Genomic DNA, 20,434 nt, shown 5'->3' with positions numbered 1-20,434 from the left:
GACAGGTTTGTCGTCTTAAAATTATCAGTGCAACTCGTTTTTAAACAATGCTTGAAAGACAGTATACTTTTAACCAAGATTGGAGTTTCACAGTGCTTTCCCTCAAGTGATATTGCATTTCTTTCAATTTTAATTTAGCTGGGAAGGTCAAATATTTTTTTTAAGATATTGCACTCTCTTGGAGATATGTATAGACTTCCCTATTTCTGTGAATTTCTGTTTTCAGTGTCTGTCCTTAAATTTCAGGAACTGTAATCCACTTTCATACAAAACTGCTCACATTCAGCAGAAAAACAGAAGTGGAAATATTTTTTCTGTTTACCTCTATTTTCATTTGTCAGTTTTGCAAAAAAGCAAGAGACTGTTACATTTTCCTTAGAGGTGTGATTGTTTTTTCCCCCTCATTCCTTGGCTTCACTGTCTTTTGTTCTCTTACTGCTCTCTCTGAAGCACGTGCTGGTAGTTCAAATAAAGGATGGTGCAGGGCAGGAGCTGACAGTGTGGGCAAAGCATATATGTTCCTATTTTTTAACATAGGAAATTAATGCCTCATGTTTTGAGGAAGTAGATAACTGAATATTCATATCATTACCTTTTCATTTTTCTCGTAGGGGAGGTGTATGGAAACCCACATTTTATATATTAATGTTATTGAAAAATCAGTAAGGTCTTAATTTCTCAGTACTTTCCTTAGACTTGGGCTGTGTTGAATATAAATAACTATTGAGTATTGCTAGTAATTCAGTTTTTAATATAAATGATCTGCAGTGTAGCTAGTCAAGATAACCAGAATATAAATGCAGTTCTGTCAAGGTGTAAGCTGTTAGCTGTCTGGGGTTATGAAAAATAACAAGTTGACTATGAAGTTCCCTGCAGGAAGGATTTTGATCTTGCTTGTTTATTTATTCTGAAGAGTATTCATAGTTGGATACCAGATCTAGATGACTGCCTAGCTATTATGGCTGTTTCAAGGTTCTTCTTAGTCAAAGCAAACCAGAATATTTAGGCTTTTCCATAAGATGTGAAAAATAAAAGAACTGAATCTGGAGTAATGCAGTTCTACTACACTGAAGTAGAATTGGCATAAGTCTCTTTCGTAAAGCTGATTTGTTTCTGCTATGCATTTTGAAAGTGTTTTTCACAGCCTGACTGATTTGATAGTGGGAAACTGTCCTCTAGTGTTCTCTCCATGTTTTCATTCTGGAATTTGTTAGCAGTAACAATCTCAAGCTTACATAATTGTTTGTTCTAGTTTTTTTTTTTTTTTTTTTTTTGTCTTCCCATATGTTCATAGAATGTGTAATCTTTTTATTTCAGCCTTTACTTGATTTTAGTCTCTTTGCAACTTTGACTAGAGATGGAAGGTGATAGGAGAGTGGAAGACCACTTTCTTATCGTTATTTTCCAGGCTAGCATGTGTTCTCACTTCTGTGCTCGTTGTACTCTATAATGAGCTTGTTCAAAGGATTAAGCTAGCAGAAAGCTAGTTGCTTTTGTAGAACTAGTTTTTGGTGCAGGACTAGTTTTTGCTGTTTAGCTCCCTTAACCAATTTCCCCACAAGGTTAGAAGATTGCCAGACATAGGATGTCCCTGCCCTAGCACTCTGTATAGTGTCTGGTTATGCAAATGCACTTGGGAACCTTCCTAGGTGATGCAAGCTGGTCTCAAGCCCTGGAGCATTCTCTATTAAGATAACTGAAGCAAAAAGGCAGAACTCATGCCATTTAGGTTTGGTTTTGGTTTTTTTTTTTTTTCATGGACAAAGGAGTGGCATTTGGATGATAAATACTTTATGCAATTGTAAGATTTTGCCTTCCCCCAACCTTCCCTGCTTCTCTATTCTTGTAGTTGAGGAACACAATACATAAGGTGATTGTCAAATACTGCATTTTGAGGAACTACTAGTACATTTTCCGTATCTCCTTCTGATAGAACTTTTTTAGTATTTTTTCTTGCATGCCAATCAACAATGAATTACAGCATTTCCCCAGCTGACTTTAAGTTTCAGCTTATTGTACCCAGGGAGTCAAAAGATTAGTTCTTTTGTTCTTTTATTATTCTAGGGCTGACTCTACCAGACAAAGTGTAACTGTTCAGACCATCTGCAGTTCTTTAAAAATTACTAACTATTTATTAAATTTAGATTATTCTGTATTAAACATCAGGGAAGTAGGTTCCAACTGAATCTTCCTGAGGGTAGGAAGGCTCTACAGAGGGATCTGGACAGTCTGGATCGATGGGCTGAGGCCAATTGTATAAGGTTCAACAAGGCAAAGTGCCAGGTTCTGCACTTGGGTCACAACAACCCCCTGCAGCGCTACAGGCCTGGGGAAGAGTGGTTGGAAAGCTGCCTGGCAGAAAAGGATCTGGGGGTATTGGTTGGCAGCCAGCTGAATATGAGCCAGCAGTGTGCCCAGGTGGCCGAGAACACCAGTAGCAGGCTTGTATCAGAAATAGTGTGTCCAGCAGGTACTAGGGAAATGATCGTGTACCCCTGTATTTGGCACTGGTAAGGCTGCACCTTGAATACTGTGTTCAGTTTTGGGCCCCTTACTATAAGAAAGACATTGAGGTGTTGGAGCATGTCCAGAAAAGGGCAACGGAGCTGATGAGGGGTCTGGAGAACAAGTCTTATGAGGAGTGGCTGAGGGAACTGGGGTGTTTAGCCTGGAGAAAAGGAGGCTGAGGGGAGACCTTATCACTCTCTACAACTACCTGAAAGGAGGTTGTAGTGAGGTGGGGGTCAGTCTCTTCTCCCAAATAATGAGCAATGGAACAAGAGGAAATGGCCTCAAGTTGTGCCAGGGGAGGTTTAGATTGGGTATTAGGAAAAATTTCTTCACTGGAAGGGTTGTCAAGCATTGGACCAGGCTGCCCGGGGAAGTGGTTGAGTCACCATCCCTGGAGATATTTAAAAGATTTGTAGATGTGGTGCTGAAGGACATGGCTTAGTGGTGGCTTTGGCACTGCTAGGTTAACAGTTGGACTCAATGATTTTTAAAGGTCTTTTCCAACCTAAACAATTCTATGATTCTATGAAAAGTATGTACTTCACCAATTGTAGTATGGTATGGGAGTTTCAGTGGAGTTATCCTATATCTTTTATATTGGCATAGGAAGGCTTAACTACTGTATTTCCTACTTGATGGCATTGCATTGTTAGAAGATAATCAGTCTGACCCAACACTATACATAACTGTCTGTGAAACGGTCTCTGTTCACTACCTTTTCTGGAAAAGATACTAATAAGGTGCATTTCCCTATTCTGTACTATAGGTTTGCCGACCTTTTCTCATGTGGTAAAATAGTGATCCCTTATAGAAGCTGATAGTTCTAAAGCATTCATAATACAATTAAGACTTTTGTATTCTAGACTTTAAGGTTTTATCACAATGTTAACCTTTAGCATAGACCTCTAATTTTGTTTCTCATTTTGGGTGGTTTTTGCAAATTTTAGTTTGCTTTGTTTCTAAGACTAACATTTTTTTTAATAGTAAGCACATTCTTTTAGTCATTTTGGGTTTCAATGTTGATGCTTTTAGAATTTTGGAATGAAAGGGTGAGTTTTATGTGCAAGAATGCACAGTTCCTGGAGATTGTTATAGCACTCAGTTGGCATCTTTAATCCTCAGATGTTGTACCCAGAACTCACTGATTCCTTTTGACTTGTATATTAGTGATGGATGAAGGATTTGAGAGGATCTGAGGTTTGGTTTTTTTTTTAAAGAATCTTAAAAGCTGGCTGTTAGTTTTTAGTAGGAAAAGTGGTGTATTCTGTCATTCGTAGTAGTAGTGCACTTGTGTGCACAAAAATGTTCATTGGTTTATATCACAGGACATGAGTAATTACAAATCGAGTCAAACTAATAGGAACCTTATCTATTGCTATTTTGAGATGGGATAAATCTAAGTAATACCTTTGGGTTTAGTATTGACTCCATGGTGCTAATTATTCAACAGGTGAATTTGATTTGTTTAGAAACATATAAAAGTCAAGGGCATCTTGCATTGACCATGCTATGAATTAATTTCTAAATATGGTTTTTGAACATGCTTGATTTGATTACACTAACATAGTCTTAGATTCAGACCAAAATTCCCTGTTGGCTGATTGAGCATGTGAATTCTAAAGTTCTCTGCTCAACATGTTATGGAAGAAATACTCCATTTATACTGACTTAAGTTAAAAAAAAAAAAAAAAAAAAAAAAGCCTGGCACTTTTCAAGACCAAGCTCTGGGTACAGCAGAGGAAGCACCAGATGTAATGATCTAAACCAAAGTTTGTGAGGAGTGGAATAACCATTTTCCAAGTTGTGTTAAAATTGGTGTTTTGCAGAAAAGAGGTGATATATGAAGAATGGTCTGCTCTGAAATAAACATTAGATGACTAACTTGTATTTTAATATTTTGGTTAAGTATTTTGATATTGTAATTAATTTTCAAACATTATTCCTTTGAGGCTTGAAAGCATTCCCTCCTCTCTCCTCCCTCCCCCCAACCTTAGGTGTCCATAAGTGCTGTTTCACATTTTTAAGCAGCACTGACTATTATGAGATTCTGTTGTACCTATTTTTCCTGTTCTTTTCACAGTGGGAGCCGTCTGGGAGGCCTTGTTACTGTGATGTGTTTCTTTTTCAACCATGGAGAGGTAGGTCTCCCTCCCCAACCTCCCCCCCCTTTTTTTTTTTAAGTTTAAACTAATTCTCATTTAATTAGATGCAGTGACGTTGCTTATCTATTAGGGGATGAACTTAAAGGGAATAAGATATTATTGAAAACAAAATAGGCTATAGCTCAAAAATATATAGCACAGTCCAGTGTGTCACCTTAGATGTTAAAAAAAGAATAATTCAGAAGGGAAATAGATTGTAAAGTGGTCCTGAGATTGCAATCTTTGTAGTACAATGACTTCAAGTTTCAAAACATCAAAATAATCTGGTTTTGTGCCCATTGCACATATAACTGGGCTACATGTACCATATGAACAAGCTTCAGAAATTGAGGAGATTTTTTTTTAAATTGCTATGTATTTTACCAGAAATTCATGAATACACACACACAAAAATTTAGAAATTGTATATGTATATAGAGGATTCCAATGCTAAACTTCTTTAGTAAGCTGCATTACAGAGAAAAAAAAAAAAAAAACCAAACCCAAAACTGTCACTTAAAACATCTCCCTGTGTCCCCAGCTAATGCTGTTCATGTCATTATTTCATATTTGGGAAGAAAACTCATGGCTTTTATTCTGGTACCCTTGGGCAATATTTCTGGGGTTTCTAATGTTATTTTATGTATATAAATTAATATAAATACTTGTTTTATTTTACTTAAAATGCAGCTGTACTGTAAAGATTTTCTAGATGAAAGTGCTGCCTTATGATCTTGTTAAGGGTTAAAGTTATGTACTTGTTTAGTTTTCTTATTTTACCAAGCTGAACTTTATCGAAAGCTCTTGAGTAGTAAGAATATGTAGTTGCACGTAACAGATTCAAAGATGCTTCTATTCATAGTGAGCTTTGACAATTTTCTTATAAAAGAAAAATCTTCGTGATGAAATAGCTATTTTATTTTTAAGTTTAATTTGAAATTTTTTTCTCTAAATACCCTCTGTGAAGAATTTTCACCCATGGATGTTAACTGCCTGGTCCAGACCAGGTAAATGTTACAGAGTTTCTAAACGTTTTTGGTGATATAAGAGTGTAGATACAAAGTTTTGTGGGGGTTTCCATTCCTCTTAATGAGATTCTGAAGTGAATGTTTTATCCTTTGCTAGGAAATACTGGTAGAGTGCACGCTGTTTTGCCAAGTCTGTGATAAAGTGTGACTTCAGAAAGGACCAAGTTGAAAACTTCAAAGATAGTGGTGGCAATAATGAAAAGAAGCATTTATTTCACTATGGCACAGGCAGTTCTATCCATAGGAGTCTCTGTAGGAGACATCCATCTCTTTATGGATGACTTGACTTTGGGGGTAAAAAACACATAATGTGTGTATTTTGGAGAATGGCATGAAATTAGGTCTGCATAGCTCTACGCAGGCGTAGTCTGTGCTTAGTTAAAGCTAAAGTAGAGCGAGCCTGATTCAGGCTGAGCTGTGTGGATTTCTGGAGAGCAATAGGACTCACTTGCGGAGGTGTGAGAGTGCAGATCTCAGCTGGCACTTTGCGTTTGTACTGTACCTAACGAAATAACTCAGTGGTTTTGATATTGGTGTGTATATAGAGTCATGGTAATATATGTAGTTACATGTATGTAGGTGATCTAGCCTCACTGTGCGTACTGTTGAATCACGTGCAAGGGGTGTGCGTGCGCACGTGTGTGTATAAAAAAAAATATTTTATTTAACTCTTTGATATGCCTTTGATTCTGTGGAAGTCATCTTGCATGTGGTTCCACAATATGTACAGTGGAGCTAGACCAGTTACTAAAAATTTTGCTTTCCTCTTCTGGAAGGAAAGGACTGACCTACATGAGTAAGCCTGATCTGCAAGTCTTGGTATCTCAGATCTAATGGTGTGTAAAAGTGGTTAGCCTTCTGGCGCTGAGCTGATGATCCTAAGGCAGGATGGTTTTGTTTGTGGTGTGCTTGTGCTACTGCGTTTCAATGATTTCAAGCTTAGACAGATCTGATGTATTTATACCTGCAGCAAAGATAGTTTACAGCACAGATGATTAAGTTTATTACATTCCAAATGTAGAAAAATAGCATGGGCTACATTAGTCAATCCACTTTTAAGGTAATGCTTTCTTTTTATGGTTGTATATGCTCATCACTTCTTTCCTGTCTTTATCTCATCAAGTATCAAAAGATTTGGTAAATCGAATGTTGCTGTAGTCTTGAAAAATAATCAGAAAGACTACACTGCTTTAGAATAATCATGATTATATTTATTGCTAATAAAAATAATTTTAACTAATCACATCTCTGCAGTCAGCAGAAGACAGCACATTAGTATATATACATTTATGAAAGGTTTATTTTAGTGGTAATCAGGGTGCAGCTTTTACAGAGAGTGCTCTTAGACAGCAAAGGCTGTGTTTGATTAATGTGATGGGCTTCTGTACTTTGCATTTATTTTTACACTTTTTCTACAAATTTATTTTTCCCTATTATTTAACATATTTGAGAAATAGCAAGATGATAAGCAAGGAATTGTATAATGTTGATTCTAGTGACTTCTGTGGTAAAATAGTATTTTTAAAAATGTTTTTAAGATTATAGGAAGCAAAGGGGAAGGAACATCCTGGCATCAACATCCTATAAGCTTTCATAGATTCATTATGGTTCGTGTTAAGATGAAATGCGTTTTTGTCCTATAGTTGTAAAGAACCTACTTCTAATTTTTAGTGCAAGTCTATTGATAGCCATTTTGAACCCATTTGTTTGTATGTCATACTTGTTCTGTCAAGTTATAATTATTTTTTGATGCTCAGTACCATCTGCAAGCACTCTATAAAGAGCTGAATATGAACATTGGAGATGACAGTTATAGCTAGGCCATTTGCCACGAACCCCAAGAAGTTGATGAAAAAGCTATTCATTTGACTTCATCATATTATGCTTTGCTTTATTAGGGTTAAAGAACAAAGTATGTAAGTTAGTATAAGCTCTGTAAGAGCTTAATTCCATATGTTCAATTTTACTGACCTGTTTTGGAGGGCAGCTTCACATTTTATACTTCCTGTGCTGTTGCTAGTAGAAATGTGAAATGTTTATAACCTAGAGAACTCTAGCATAATGAAGACTGTGTTGGTTTATCCTTCAGGTCCTCTCACCACACACTTTGTCTATACAAGTGTGGCAAGTTACTGCCTGAATTTGAGAATGGTTTTAGTTACCTGAATGAGTTGTTAATTTTAGCAGAAGCCGAGACAAGCAGCTGCAGTTCTGGCTTTTTTCTTGGATGTTCTCTATCTGCCACATTTAATTTTGGAAAAGCAGTGATACGTTTTAATTGAACAGTGCATCATAGACCTCAAGTCTGGAAGGCTTTTCCTTTTTTCTCCCCTTTTCTGCTGCCTGGCTTGTTTTTTTTAAAGTTTGTGCATAAAATCTCTTGTAGCTTGGGTTTTGCTTTATTGAAGTATCTGTGGTCATTCATTTTGAAATACAAATGCATTGTTTTATAGAAATGTAGCAGCAAATGTTATCATCTAACCCAGTTCTTATTTTTAGTGCACTCGCGTCATGTGGACTCCACCTCTTCGTGAAAGTTTCTCATACCCATTCCTTGTGCTTCAGATGTTGCTTTTGACCTATATTCTCAGGTACCTCTCGATTTATACTTAGCTCTTTACAATGATTTAAAAAATTGAATGTCACAGAACATGTATTTAAATGCATTTATTTAAATATTTATTTAAGTGCCGCTGTGTGCTGTAGCAATGATATCATTAACATAGAAACTTTCCTGTGGCTGTTATATTGCAGACGCTGCACCAGTAGAACTGCAGTCATATTACTCACTTATTAAAAGGAAAAACTTTGCAACTTGAAGACACAATTAAATTAAAAATCAGAATTACTGTGTTGACAAATATGTATTAAACTAAAAAATCAGAATTTTTGGTTGATGTCACTTCCTTCCTATGAGAAACACACTGATACTCCATCAATTGGTTTTTGTCCCTCTTGGAGAGTGGTATGTTGGTTGCACTTGGAATAAACCTATGCTATGCAACAGAGGATGCTATAGTCACCCATAAGCTAGTATGTTTTTCATGACTAATTAACTAGTCTAATTAACTAGTTCAATGATTTAGAGCAATCTAATTACGTTAATGCAGGGATGATGCTCTTGAGTTCATTAGCCCTGCTTTTCAGTGTTTTTTTTCTGGCTTGCAACATGATTGTGTTACTGTCTTGCCTCTGTTTTGAAAAATAAGCATGGTTGTTAATACTTGAGGGCTTTTCCATCAACTCTGTTGCATCAGATTTGCAGTGTATTTATGATTTAGCTGAACTTTGTATTTGTAACCCCAGATTTTCCTTTATTAGGTCGTACTGATTTGTAGTTATTGATGATTAAACCAAAAATATTTCATGCTTATCACAAACTTGTGGGTTTTAGGTGAGGAAAAGACACATGCTCTCTCAAAAAATATTTTGAGGAATAGTTTGTAGAGTCATTGCTAGATTTCATATTAGAAAGACACCTGTTCATTTAATGCTAAGTTGTGAGGTCAAATGAAAATTAGGAAATTCCACTTATGTTAGGGTGATCAGAGCACATATATTCTGTACCTATGATTATGACACTTCTTGATTAGATAGATTCAATTTTGGTACATAAAATAGTACTTGGGCTTGTCTACCCAGGTATTCAATCTAAGCATTTCAGCGTGAGGTTCCAAAAAGGGGATAAAACATTTTAACTTTGTTTTCAGTTATAATTCCTGCTTCAAGAGCAGCTCTGTTTTATGTATAGCAATATTTGAATGAAATATAGGAACTGTCTTTGAAGCAGAGACTAGAACTTAAATTCTCCATTATTTGTATGACTTGCATCACATTTGTATAATGTATTACTTAATACATTGGGCTCATGCTCAGCATGACTTCCAATAGAAGTTAATCTTGAGGCTTTGTAAAAGAAGCTGAAGAAAATTTTACAGGGTTTGGTGAGACTGCTGTAATCTGTTTGGTTTGGGTTTTACAGCAGAATATTTATGGTGCCTTCATTTTGTTGGAGGCCACTTACTGAAATCTGAAACATGATGTGTTTCTGAAGTGAACTTGAGGCTAACACAGGATTAAATAAATAACACTTATAGCAGGAAACGGAGAATGGGCTGTTTTCAGTTCAAGATGAGTTTCATGTATTTGTCATTGTCTCCTGCGCTGAAACCTCACTCAGGACTGCTAGCAGAAAGTTGCAGAGAGTAATTATGGAAGAAACGTGAGAGAGGAGTGAAATCACTTTCAAATGCAGACTGTTCTGAGAATAGTTGTGATCCCAGCTGAAATGGAAATGGTTGAGACTTGACTGTAGAGTTGTTACAAGAAGGTGAACCACTGCAAGTGACATAGGTTGGTGTGCTGTATTACTTGCTGCCAGGAGAAAACTTGTTTGGTAATGAGTGACTCATCAAATAGTTAAACATTAGGCATCAGAACTATTGTTTTTGGAAACTGATGGAAAATGGATACTAAATTTACTTGAGCAGTGTTGTATGTAGTTGATCAATACTGATAGAACTTCCAAGGTAACTTTGTTCTTATTGTATTCTCTATTGTACTTCTCAATAATGTGCAAACACCTGTGTAATTTTACTTACTGATGCTTATTCTGTCTCTCTTTCCCAAGGATTCCGAATATTAATACAGGAAGCTTGATTGCACTGTGTGTTTCTAATATCTTTTTCATGCTTCCCTGGCAGTTTGCTCAGTTTGTTCTTCTAACACAGGTAAGACCATTCACCTCTAAAATAGCCTCTTTGTCTTATCTGGGCAAATTGACTGCTTTGTATAGACGGCCATCGAATTCACAACTGTACCAATTCTTTCTTTTTATCCAGATTTCAGTCTTGCTCTCAGGAAAGATTCACACCATTTATCACATCAATATTTTCCTAGTCTTAAATTTAAAAGTTGACCATTTACACCACTCGGTCTTCTGTTTCCAGAATTAAAATCTTTACTTTTCTCTTAAAAGCAGCCTCCAGCCTAAGATCAGTACATTAGAATAAGTGCAGTAGAAAGAACTTTGTATATTGAAGTGCAAAACTAAAAAAGGCATTGATCTTGCATCTTTTTAGGCTATTCCATATTTTTTAATGGAGCAATGTTTGCATGGCATGTAGTATCTAGCATGATTTTGCATGATTTCCTATTTAATTTTGATGAGCCTGTGAGTAGTGGCATAATCTTACAGTCTTGAGAGCGTGGACAGTTGAGGTAACTTTAGCTAGAGTTGAAATATAGTAAATGCTAATGTGAGCAATAGGATACTGTCATACAGCATACTTTGTTAGTGTTTAAATTGATTTAAATGTAGCCTGTCGATTGAAATCCGTCTATGTCTCCATACCTTTTCACTTGTCTGTCCTATTTGAAGCAGATAATGCTTGTCTGAGTTTCTAGTTTTGAACAATCAATATATGCTGTGGGATGCAAATTTTCTAACTGGAGAAGAGGAAGCCATTAAATTCTGTAAAATATTGTGAGAAACTCCTCACTGTAACCTGTTTAAGATGCTGGGCCTGAAATTTGAAATTACAGGTTCAATTCATAATTTCATTAATTTCCCATGTGACTTTTAGCAAGCTGCCAAATCAATGAATCTCATTTTCCTCAGCAGTAAGTTATGGATGTTCCCATACTTTGCTGAAAAATTAAGGCTAAATAATGATTTTTTTTTTTTTTTTTGGTTTGGTTTGGTTTTAAAAATACAAGGTGAAAGGTGATGTGTCAATGCTGTGTTTTGATGACTTGCATTTTTGTAAAGCTGACTACTTCTTAAATAGTCAAATATATTTGATAATTGTTATTCCGAGCACCGCAACAGGTTTTTGAAAGAAACCATTATGAAATGCCTAAGTATTTACTTAGCAAAAAAGTAGCAAGAAAAGTTAGTTCATAATTGTTTCAATAATCACTTTTTGATATGAACGTGTATTCTGCTAGAAAGAGTACACCACTGCAAATTGTTTTAACTTATCTTTCACTTTTCATTCTAGATAGCTTCATTATTTGCTGTGTGTATTATGGGTTATATTGACTCCTGCAAATTACAGAAGATACTCTCTGCTCATATGGTAATACTTTTTTTAAAAAAAAACTTAAATCCCCTCAAACAGGTCAGAGCATCAAAAGAGGCCATTTGTCTGTAGTGTTTTCCTTAGTTGCAAGATGGTTGAAATGATGCAATAATAAGGGATGGAGTGGCCTGGATTTGAATATTTGATCTTATGTATATTTATATCACAGTGTCAGAAACTAGGATCCCTCTGGCACACAGGAATTTTTGAACTCTGGGAAGATTACCAACCTAAGAGATTTGTAGAAATATTTGCCTCTCCTTTCTGTCTCTACTCATTACATGGGCTTGAAGATACTGTCTCAAACAACAGTCTAGAAAACATAGCAAGTAAATGAGTGTGAGCAATAGAAAGTTGAAAAGGCAGCATTCATCTCATGCTATAGGTTAGTAGAAACAAAAAAATGAGGTGTTAGTAAGTCAAAACTTACTGTTAATATGTCTTTATCACTGAAAGAGAAGAACCCTAATTGAAATCGGGTTTTGGAGACTACTGTAGTGTTGACAATGCAAAGATGTTGTGATTGAACTATGTGGGAAAAATAGTAAGAAAGGAAGGCAAAGAAAAGAAACTGTTAGTCTGAGGAAAAACTCTTTTTTTCAAAAATGGTTGAGAAAGTCAACAAATGAAGGAGATGATTAAAAAAAGGCATGTAAGTTTCTGCATAATATATCTGCTTTTCATTTTTAAAGTTATGACAATGATCAAGTTTTTTTACCAGGAATTTTGCTCTTTGAAGTGAGATTATAGTTTTAAATATACAGGAAGATGTGAACAACTTTTTTGGAGAAATGCGGTTGTCTTTAAAAATATATTTTTGCTAAAATTGTGCTATGCAAACTCAGTGGCCAAAAATAGAATGTTTACCAGAGGAAAAAGAAGCTTTGAGCTAAATTGTATTTCACGTTTTCAAACATGTTTTGAAATAGTGTAATTGATAAATTAAAGGCAGTAGTAAGTTCTAAGCAAGTAATTTCTGATGTAAACCTGGGATACCAAGTGCTGTTCCCAGTCAGATTTACCAGGTAAATTTGCAAATAAGCATCTTGGTTTAATATTTTTTTTTTTTTGACAGAAGCCGGATGACATACTTCAGCCTTTTGGCTTATGTCAATAGCTGTATCAAAATTTTGGTGCCAAAGTGTCATAAAAAGCCTATTTTCAGATAGATAAACAATCATGCTATATTACAGAGAGAGCTTAATGAGGCCGAGTAAACTTCCAGTCTTTATTTTGTTGTGTTTTCAATTTTTGGTTGTGTCCCTCCCACCCCCCTCCGCTCTTCTGTGGAAAAGGAAAGTCTAACTATGTGAGGTAGGGAGTACAAAAGTCTGCACATTTTACAAATAACTACGTTATTTTTCCTTATTCCTGTGTATAGAAGAAGGCAGAGAATGATCATTGATTTTGCTCTCCAAGTTAGAAAATGTAATTCAGCTTGCTTTCTATTAAAAAGAAAGCACAGTAGGAGACCAGGATGGCTGATAAAAGTTGTATTTCAACCTTGACTTTCAGCATCATGTATTTAAATACGTATGATCAAACAGTCAGAGTTCTGCTTCCTTGACTTTGGTGGTGATTATATTTTAAATATATGCTTCTCAGTTTGGAAGAAAGAAGACAACAAACATTTTATTCAACATTTTTTGTATTTGTCCAGGATTCTGAGAGATAAGAAATAGGATGGAGGAATAATACAACAATTTGAAAAAAATGATTGTTAGGAATAACTTCAAAAGTGTAGCTGGTATATCATGTAAGATGAGTTAGTCCTATGATCAAGTCTTTTTGTCTATAAGTACTTTTAAAATATAAATTAACATAATAATTATACTTGGCTACCTGTTGCCATTAAGTCATATAATCAGTGATTGATGTTATTATCCCTATAATCTTATAATCAGTATTTTCAGAACAAGTCTGTAAGCTGAGTTGGCACTTGCTGCGAAGTAGCTGTCTTTAAATTTAAGCCTGTTGATAGAAGGTAATTTCTATACTTGGGCAATTCTTTCCATTTCTATTTTAAATTTAATTATTTTTATTTTCTTCTTTCAGGTATCTCTTGTAGTGTGTTTTATTCTGATGTTTGGTAATTCAATGCTATTGACATCATATTATGCCGCATCTTTAGTAGTTATCTGGGTAAGTTGTTTAAGAAAAAAATCGTAAGACCTTAATGCTGTACTGTTATGCATGTATTGATAGACAATGTGAAACTGCTGCATTATCAGATAGTTGAGAAATCTTTCACATGACAAACAGAATTAGACCTTAAAGATATTTGGAGAACGGGTAAATACTAATTTAAAATTTAAATTTAAAAATTAAAAAAATCATGGTTTTACACCAAGACCTCTTAATAAAAGAAATCCATTTAAGGCTCAGTTCTTTTTTTTTTTTTTAATAGTTCTCTTCTTTTTATAAAAATAAAAGATTTTCCACGTATCTATTTCTGACCGGAATAATTGTAAAACAAGAACATGAGCAAGGAGGAGTTTGATTTAAATGATTCTGCATTGATTGTGAAACTGCAGATGCAGAACAAATGACTAAAACATATATGACAATGGTTTAGACTATTTGAACCTGCTGAGTCATACTGCCATGTTAGTGAATTTATTCACTGAAGACTCATCATTTCATCATTCGCTATCTTAATTTTTTCTTAAATAGGAAAAACAACCCCCAGCTTGCTTTCAATTTCATACGGTTTCTTTTAAGGGAATTATGTACATAGAAAATGGGAAATAAGATTCTGTGAACAGATCTTGCTTAGTATACTACAAGTCACCTCCATTTCTGGTTCTTTTTGCTTCTCCTAGAAGCTTGGGTTGAACTCAGTGATTATTTTTTCTTTTGTTTATATTTTGTCCATCAACAAAGTCTTACACTAAGAATAAGGTGCCTTGGCTACTGGTATTTGCTACAAGTATAGTTTGCTTGTTATAAACCCACTGTAGTTTCTTGTAGCAGCTTTTGTAATTATATAGTAAGTACAGGTACATTGAATTTCTTGCCTACTTACTGCTTTGGAAAAAATATTTATTGTTTGTCTGTTATTTGGGTGCTTATAGTGGCCTCATCTGTTATTTGGGTGCTTATAGCAGCCTCAGTCTTAGCGTCGCATATGGACTGTGTTTCTGAAAGCTTTTAAATTAATTCTCAGTTTTTCTTAATTACTTTTTTCATCAAATCAGCTTAAAGTGAGCCTTCTTTTTGTCATAAAATGAGGAACGTAATGTGAAACAGAAAAATACCAGTAACTCCTACCACGCTTCATCTTCTGTTGCCTTGTTTGAAAAGTGTTTGTATTATGCACCTAGTAATTTATTTATTGCTTCAGAAGTGTCTTGTTGTTTGTGGAAGCAGACATAATTCAGTTTCCCATCAGTTTTGATTTAAAGAAGCTTACAACTGTGTAATACAGAATCTTACTTGTTAAGGAGTAGTGTTCCATTAATTGTATATAAACTGCAGTAAGAGTTTTTATGTTGCCATTTTTTGCCAGTGCAGGGTGAAATCACAATATTATGCATACGTTTATATTTCAGGTTGTATTAATTATGGAGGGTTTTTTAATAAATAACTGTGTGGTACAATAGGCACTTACCAAAACAAAAAAAGAAACAAACTCATCCAGGGTATTGGAATATCTTGCTGTTACTATGTTACCTGAGAATGTACATTCATTTTTATTATTAGGGAATTCTTGAATTGAGTCCAAAAGTCTTGAAAAGCAGCAGAAGAGAAGTCTGCCTATGGGTAAGGAATTTCATATATTTTGAATTTCAGAAGAGTACTATGGCTCTTTTTTTGATGAAATATGGAAATAACTTCTATTTTTGTTTCTAATAGTTGAAAATAAAGAAATATAGCTGAACTACTCTCTAAGTAAATTGTCCATATTCCCAGAAATTAATCTTGTATTACTGAAGGAAGAAAAGAGGCATAAACATATTTATATTAGAAAGTTGAAATAGCCTTCAAATAGCAACACGTTTAATTTTAAATTACCAATTTAAACATGTTTACTAAACCTAAGATCTGTATGAAAATCCCTTCAAAATAAAGGACAATTTAGAAAAGGCAAGTAAAAAGCTAACAGTGCTTGGAGAAATGGAAATTAAGATACCGCACTAAAATGTGTCCTATATAAATTTTTTAGGATATTTTTAATAACAACAGCAAGCAACTTAGAATTACATAGCAAATAAAGGAAGAAAGTAAGAGTAAAACTCTGTAAGGTGTGTGGGTGGGGTTCGAGGGCAGTACAAATCATGTCCAAACATGGAGGACACCGTCAAAACTATGACAAATAAAGTATAACGTTGTAGTAACCATGAGAGGCAACTTGCTGCTTAACACATAACATTAACTTGTAAAACCACCTGAAACGGGAGCCTACCATGGCTATGCCTGGCTTAAGACAGGCGTTCTTGTTAAATGAAGGTAGCCTGTTCGCCAAACTGGATGGAATTCAGACAGTTATTATAAAGGAATTAGAATACAAAGGAATAAAAAAATATATTACAAATGGCAGTGCATGTATAACCTGCCAATGCAGTTAGCTGTGGTACCAGGAGAAATGGGAATGTCAGCAAATCCGTGTCAGGTTTTAAAAAGGAGATCAAAGGCATTTGTGGAACTACAGACCAATAAGGGTAACTTTCGTAAAAAAATAAAAAATCAACAGTGATGAAGTTGTTAAGGCTTCATGTACATGCAGTATGATGAGATAGGTGTGATACAGCCTCTGTGAAAGCAAGTCACACCTCGCAAATGTCTGACATCTTTGAAGGATGTAGATAAGGGTGCATGGGTGAATGTAATGCACTTGAATTTCAGAAACCTTTTGGGGAAGATATCTAACTGGAACTATAAAAGAAAATAAGCTCCATTGGATAAGGTGTGAATGTTAGAAGGTAAGAAACAAAGGGTGGGATTAAATGGTAAGTTTTCAAAAGAAGACCACCACCCTAAGTCTGTATATAAAATAATCGATCCTAAATAAGTCCTTGCCACTTAGCAGAGAAATCTTGGTATTCTTATGAAAAGTCCTCTGAACGTATCAATTCATTACTGAGCAGGCATCAAAAAGGAAATTACATGATAGAAATCATGAAAGAAAGCTGAAAATATTTTTTTTTATTTTGTAAGCTCATATTTAGCATCCTAAATATATGCATGCAGTCTCAGTCAATGTGTCTTGCTTAAAAAAAAAAAAAAAATAAACAGAATGCCTTCCCCCAAAATGTACTACCATCAGATTTAGGTAGAGAGAGTATGAAATTAATTATTAATGTAGAATTGCTAAATAGCTGATATTTTAAATTAGGCTTGAATTCTACATCTTGTAAGATAAAGGTAAATATGACAAAGCCAGTGAATAGAAGTAGGATATAATTATAGTTTATTTAGTGCCCCTTATGCTAGCAGCAGTAAGCTTGTAAGAGAGAAGAAAGGTACTGTGGAAGCAAAACAAAAAGAAAGGCATTCAGAAAAGGATTAGGTACCTCCTAGGTAGTTAGGTTCATTTGCAGCCATTAAATGAGATGATTGAATGGAACCTGTCGTCACATAAAACCCCCTTTTTTTTTTTTATTATATTCTCTCTGAAAGCATTTGCTGCTGGTCCCAGATACAAGATACTGAGCCAGGTTGTCCTATTCAGTTGGTCTAGTTTTATAAAGAATTAGACAGATTAAGCTGGATTGCCAAGAATTTAATCTTTCTGGTACAGGGATAAACATGATATGTAACTAAAAGTAGTAATTGTACATACTTTCTTTATATTTCCTTCAAATTCTAACTTGAGATTATCTTGAGAAGATACTATAAATCAGCAAATTCCTCTGAAGATTTGAATTACCAAAGTAGTGCAGCCTGATAATATGAAGAGGCTGTGGGTGGGAAATAATTGCTACAAACTGGTGTATGCAAAAACAGGTGGAACTGCCAGTTAGGCTGCCCTTGTTTAAAGTTAACTTTGGTACCTTCTCTGCTATAATGATGTCATGTGCAGCAGTGCAGCCGTAATGTAAGTCGGTTGCTCAAAATTATTTAAGCTGTAATAGAAATATAAAAAAACCTTAAAATACCCCAGTGTATTGAAATTTGGGAAGTCTAATTGGTTAGAAATTACTGTACTTGTGATAACATGGGAGAGTTTGTAACTAGTAGCTAAATTTTATAAGCCTTTTAAAAAGGTTTCTTTAAAGGTTTGTTGAGACATGTTTATTTCATTCTGAATATATTTGTTTAAGGTCATTGAAGGATGTGCCTGGTTATTTGGGACAGTCACCTTGAAATACCTAACTTCTTTAGCGTTTGGAATAGCTGATGATGTAAGTTCTCTTATCTCAGTATATGGGTGGCGTCTTTCAAAATTTTTATAATGCTTAACACTTTGATTTTGGCATCTTACTGATATACTTTCCTAAAATTCCAAGCTTTGTTTTGCAGACATGGCAGAGGGATTGCATGTTTGCTTTCTCATTCGTTATGTATTATTGATTTGAGGTGTTATTACCAAAGTTTGTAAAAAGACAAATGTTTTTACTATTGAGTTAGTAAATGCTCTGTGTGTTTGTTTTTAAATGTGGTTTTCTAGATCTTTGTTTATTTTGGATATATTCTACCACCATATTTTCCTTATTTACTCAATATCTTAATTCACTTACCTCTGAAACTAGTTTTTAAGACAGTTTTGAAAGGCTTATTGTAAGTAGGACTCTGCGCTTCACTTCAGCCCCTTTATTGTCAGGTTCTACTGTTAAAAACCTATCTGCAGATGTGCATCAAGGGGCAAAAGATGGGGAGCTCATATCTTAAAAAAGGAACATGCAAAACTATATTCTCGTTGAACCAATTTGCGATGGCAACACCCTTTTTCTGCTGCTTTCTGCTCTTTATTTAACACAGTCCAATCTGTGTTACACTCAAAGATGTCATTTAATGTACCAGAAATATATTTTTGGCACTCTTATAACAATATTGTAAGTGGTATAAATGTCTGTTCTAATTAAAAATCTCTCGTATACATTTAAACTACTTTGTTGTGGAAAACAACAGTTTTGCTTAATACAGCTTTTTTTTTTTTTTTTTTCCCTGTATATCCTACCAGGCTCATATAGGAAATATATTAAAATCTAAATTTATTGGCTACAAGGATTTTGATACATTAATGTATACCTGTGCTGCAGAGTTTGACTTCATGGAAAAAGAGGTAATTTGATCAAAATAGATGATTATGGAAGAGGGAACTTTTAGTTTTGTCTGAATTTATAACTTAAAACATCTGAGAGCCATAACCTCCTACTGCCATCATAAGTTCAAGTGCTTACTCATGAAGTTAGAGATATTAATGAACTTAAGCTAAATTTAACTAGGTTTATTGCTTTTAAATGAACTAAAACCAAAACAGTGTTTTGATTTTTTGGATCTAAGAAATGTACTTGCGTGGATGAAAGAAGGGCTTGCTCAGTGATAAATGAAAGGTTACTGTTCTGCAAACTTAAGATTTTATGTGGCTGTCAGTAACTGTTTTTGAGTATATGGAAGACGTACTGAGAGCTGCAAAGGTCTTGTGTGGTAGATTTAGACTACAGAAGAGCATCAAAGCTTCTAAATGTGGTGTTAGACTTTTTTTAGTTCATCAGTATCTAGATATGCATTTAGAATGTTTGTAGGTTACTCAACCCATAGTACTCAAATTCAGATGAGATACAATCTACTTTTAGTCTTTGGGTGGCTTGCAGAAGAACTGGGAATAATTTACTAGTGACCTTAATATTACGACCTCTAGTGTGATTGCTGGGTGGAGTTTAAATTTGAGTTTCTCTAAGCTTACTTTGTTCATGTTGAATGTTTAAATTTACATTTTACTTGAGGAAGAACACATTGTATTGTTTTCTTTAAAATTACCGTTGAAATAATTATAGGTGAAGTGAAAGTAATGCAGTTTATTTGTCTTGTAGACTCCAGTAAGATACACAAAGACTCTGCTATTACCAGTTGTTCTGGTGGTTTTTGGGGTAATCATCAAAAGGGTAAGTGAGTGATATAGTGAATCACCTTTACCTTGAATTTACTTTTTAGTTTTTTTGAAGGGATTGCTATGTATTTTGAGATGGGAAAAAGTTAGCGTGGTGGGTTAACCTTGGCTGGCTGCCAGGTGCCCACCAAGCCGTGCTCTCATTCCCTGTTCTCAGCAGGACAAGGGTGGAAAAAGAGTTGAAAAAATCTCATGGGTCAAGACAGGGACAGGGAGATCACTCATCGATTTTACTGTCATGAGCGAAACAAACTCAAATTGTGACTGATTAATTTACTGTCAATTAAAAATAGAGTAGGATTGTGAGAAACAAAAACAAAACTAAAACCACCTACTCCTTCTTTCCAGGCTCAATGGGTCCCTCCCACAGGATGCAGTTCTTTAAGAACTGCACCAGCATGGTTCCTTTCCACAGGGTACAGTCCTGCAGGGTCATAGGTCCTGCCAGAAAACCTGTTTCTCTGTGGGCTCCTCTCTGCGAGCTGCAGTTCCTGTCTGGAGCTTGCTCCTGTGTGGGCTGTCCATGGGTTGCAGCTTCTTTCAGGCTGTGTCCACCTGATCTGGCATGGGGTCCTCAACAGCCTGCGGGGTGGATACTTGCTTCACCTTGGTCCTCCA

General features: G+C 35.1%; 1 protein-coding gene across 1 annotated transcript in view; it reads left to right on the top strand.

Moving 5' to 3' along the window:
* DPY19L1 (dpy-19 like C-mannosyltransferase 1) overlaps positions 1 to 20,434 on the top strand; it is a 50,164-nt gene that overhangs the window by 16,177 nt on the left and 13,553 nt on the right. The window contains exons 8-16 of the mRNA XM_082479642.1: positions 4,592 to 4,649; positions 8,180 to 8,271; positions 10,311 to 10,410; positions 11,683 to 11,760; positions 13,819 to 13,905; positions 15,466 to 15,525; positions 18,027 to 18,107; positions 18,887 to 18,988; positions 19,740 to 19,811. Of these exons, the coding sequence (XP_082335768.1) occupies positions 4,592 to 4,649; positions 8,180 to 8,271; positions 10,311 to 10,410; positions 11,683 to 11,760; positions 13,819 to 13,905; positions 15,466 to 15,525; positions 18,027 to 18,107; positions 18,887 to 18,988; positions 19,740 to 19,811 (730 nt within the window). The remainder of the gene's footprint in view (positions 1 to 4,591; positions 4,650 to 8,179; positions 8,272 to 10,310; positions 10,411 to 11,682; positions 11,761 to 13,818; positions 13,906 to 15,465; positions 15,526 to 18,026; positions 18,108 to 18,886; positions 18,989 to 19,739; positions 19,812 to 20,434) is intronic.

Source organism: Vanellus vanellus (assembly GCF_965231255.1).
Source record: "Vanellus vanellus genome assembly, chromosome: 2".
In the NCBI taxonomy this organism is placed as follows: Eukaryota; Metazoa; Chordata; class Aves; order Charadriiformes; family Charadriidae; genus Vanellus; species Vanellus vanellus.
Note: the sequence above shows the minus strand (reverse complement) of the source record. Positions and strands in the feature narration are given on the sequence as shown.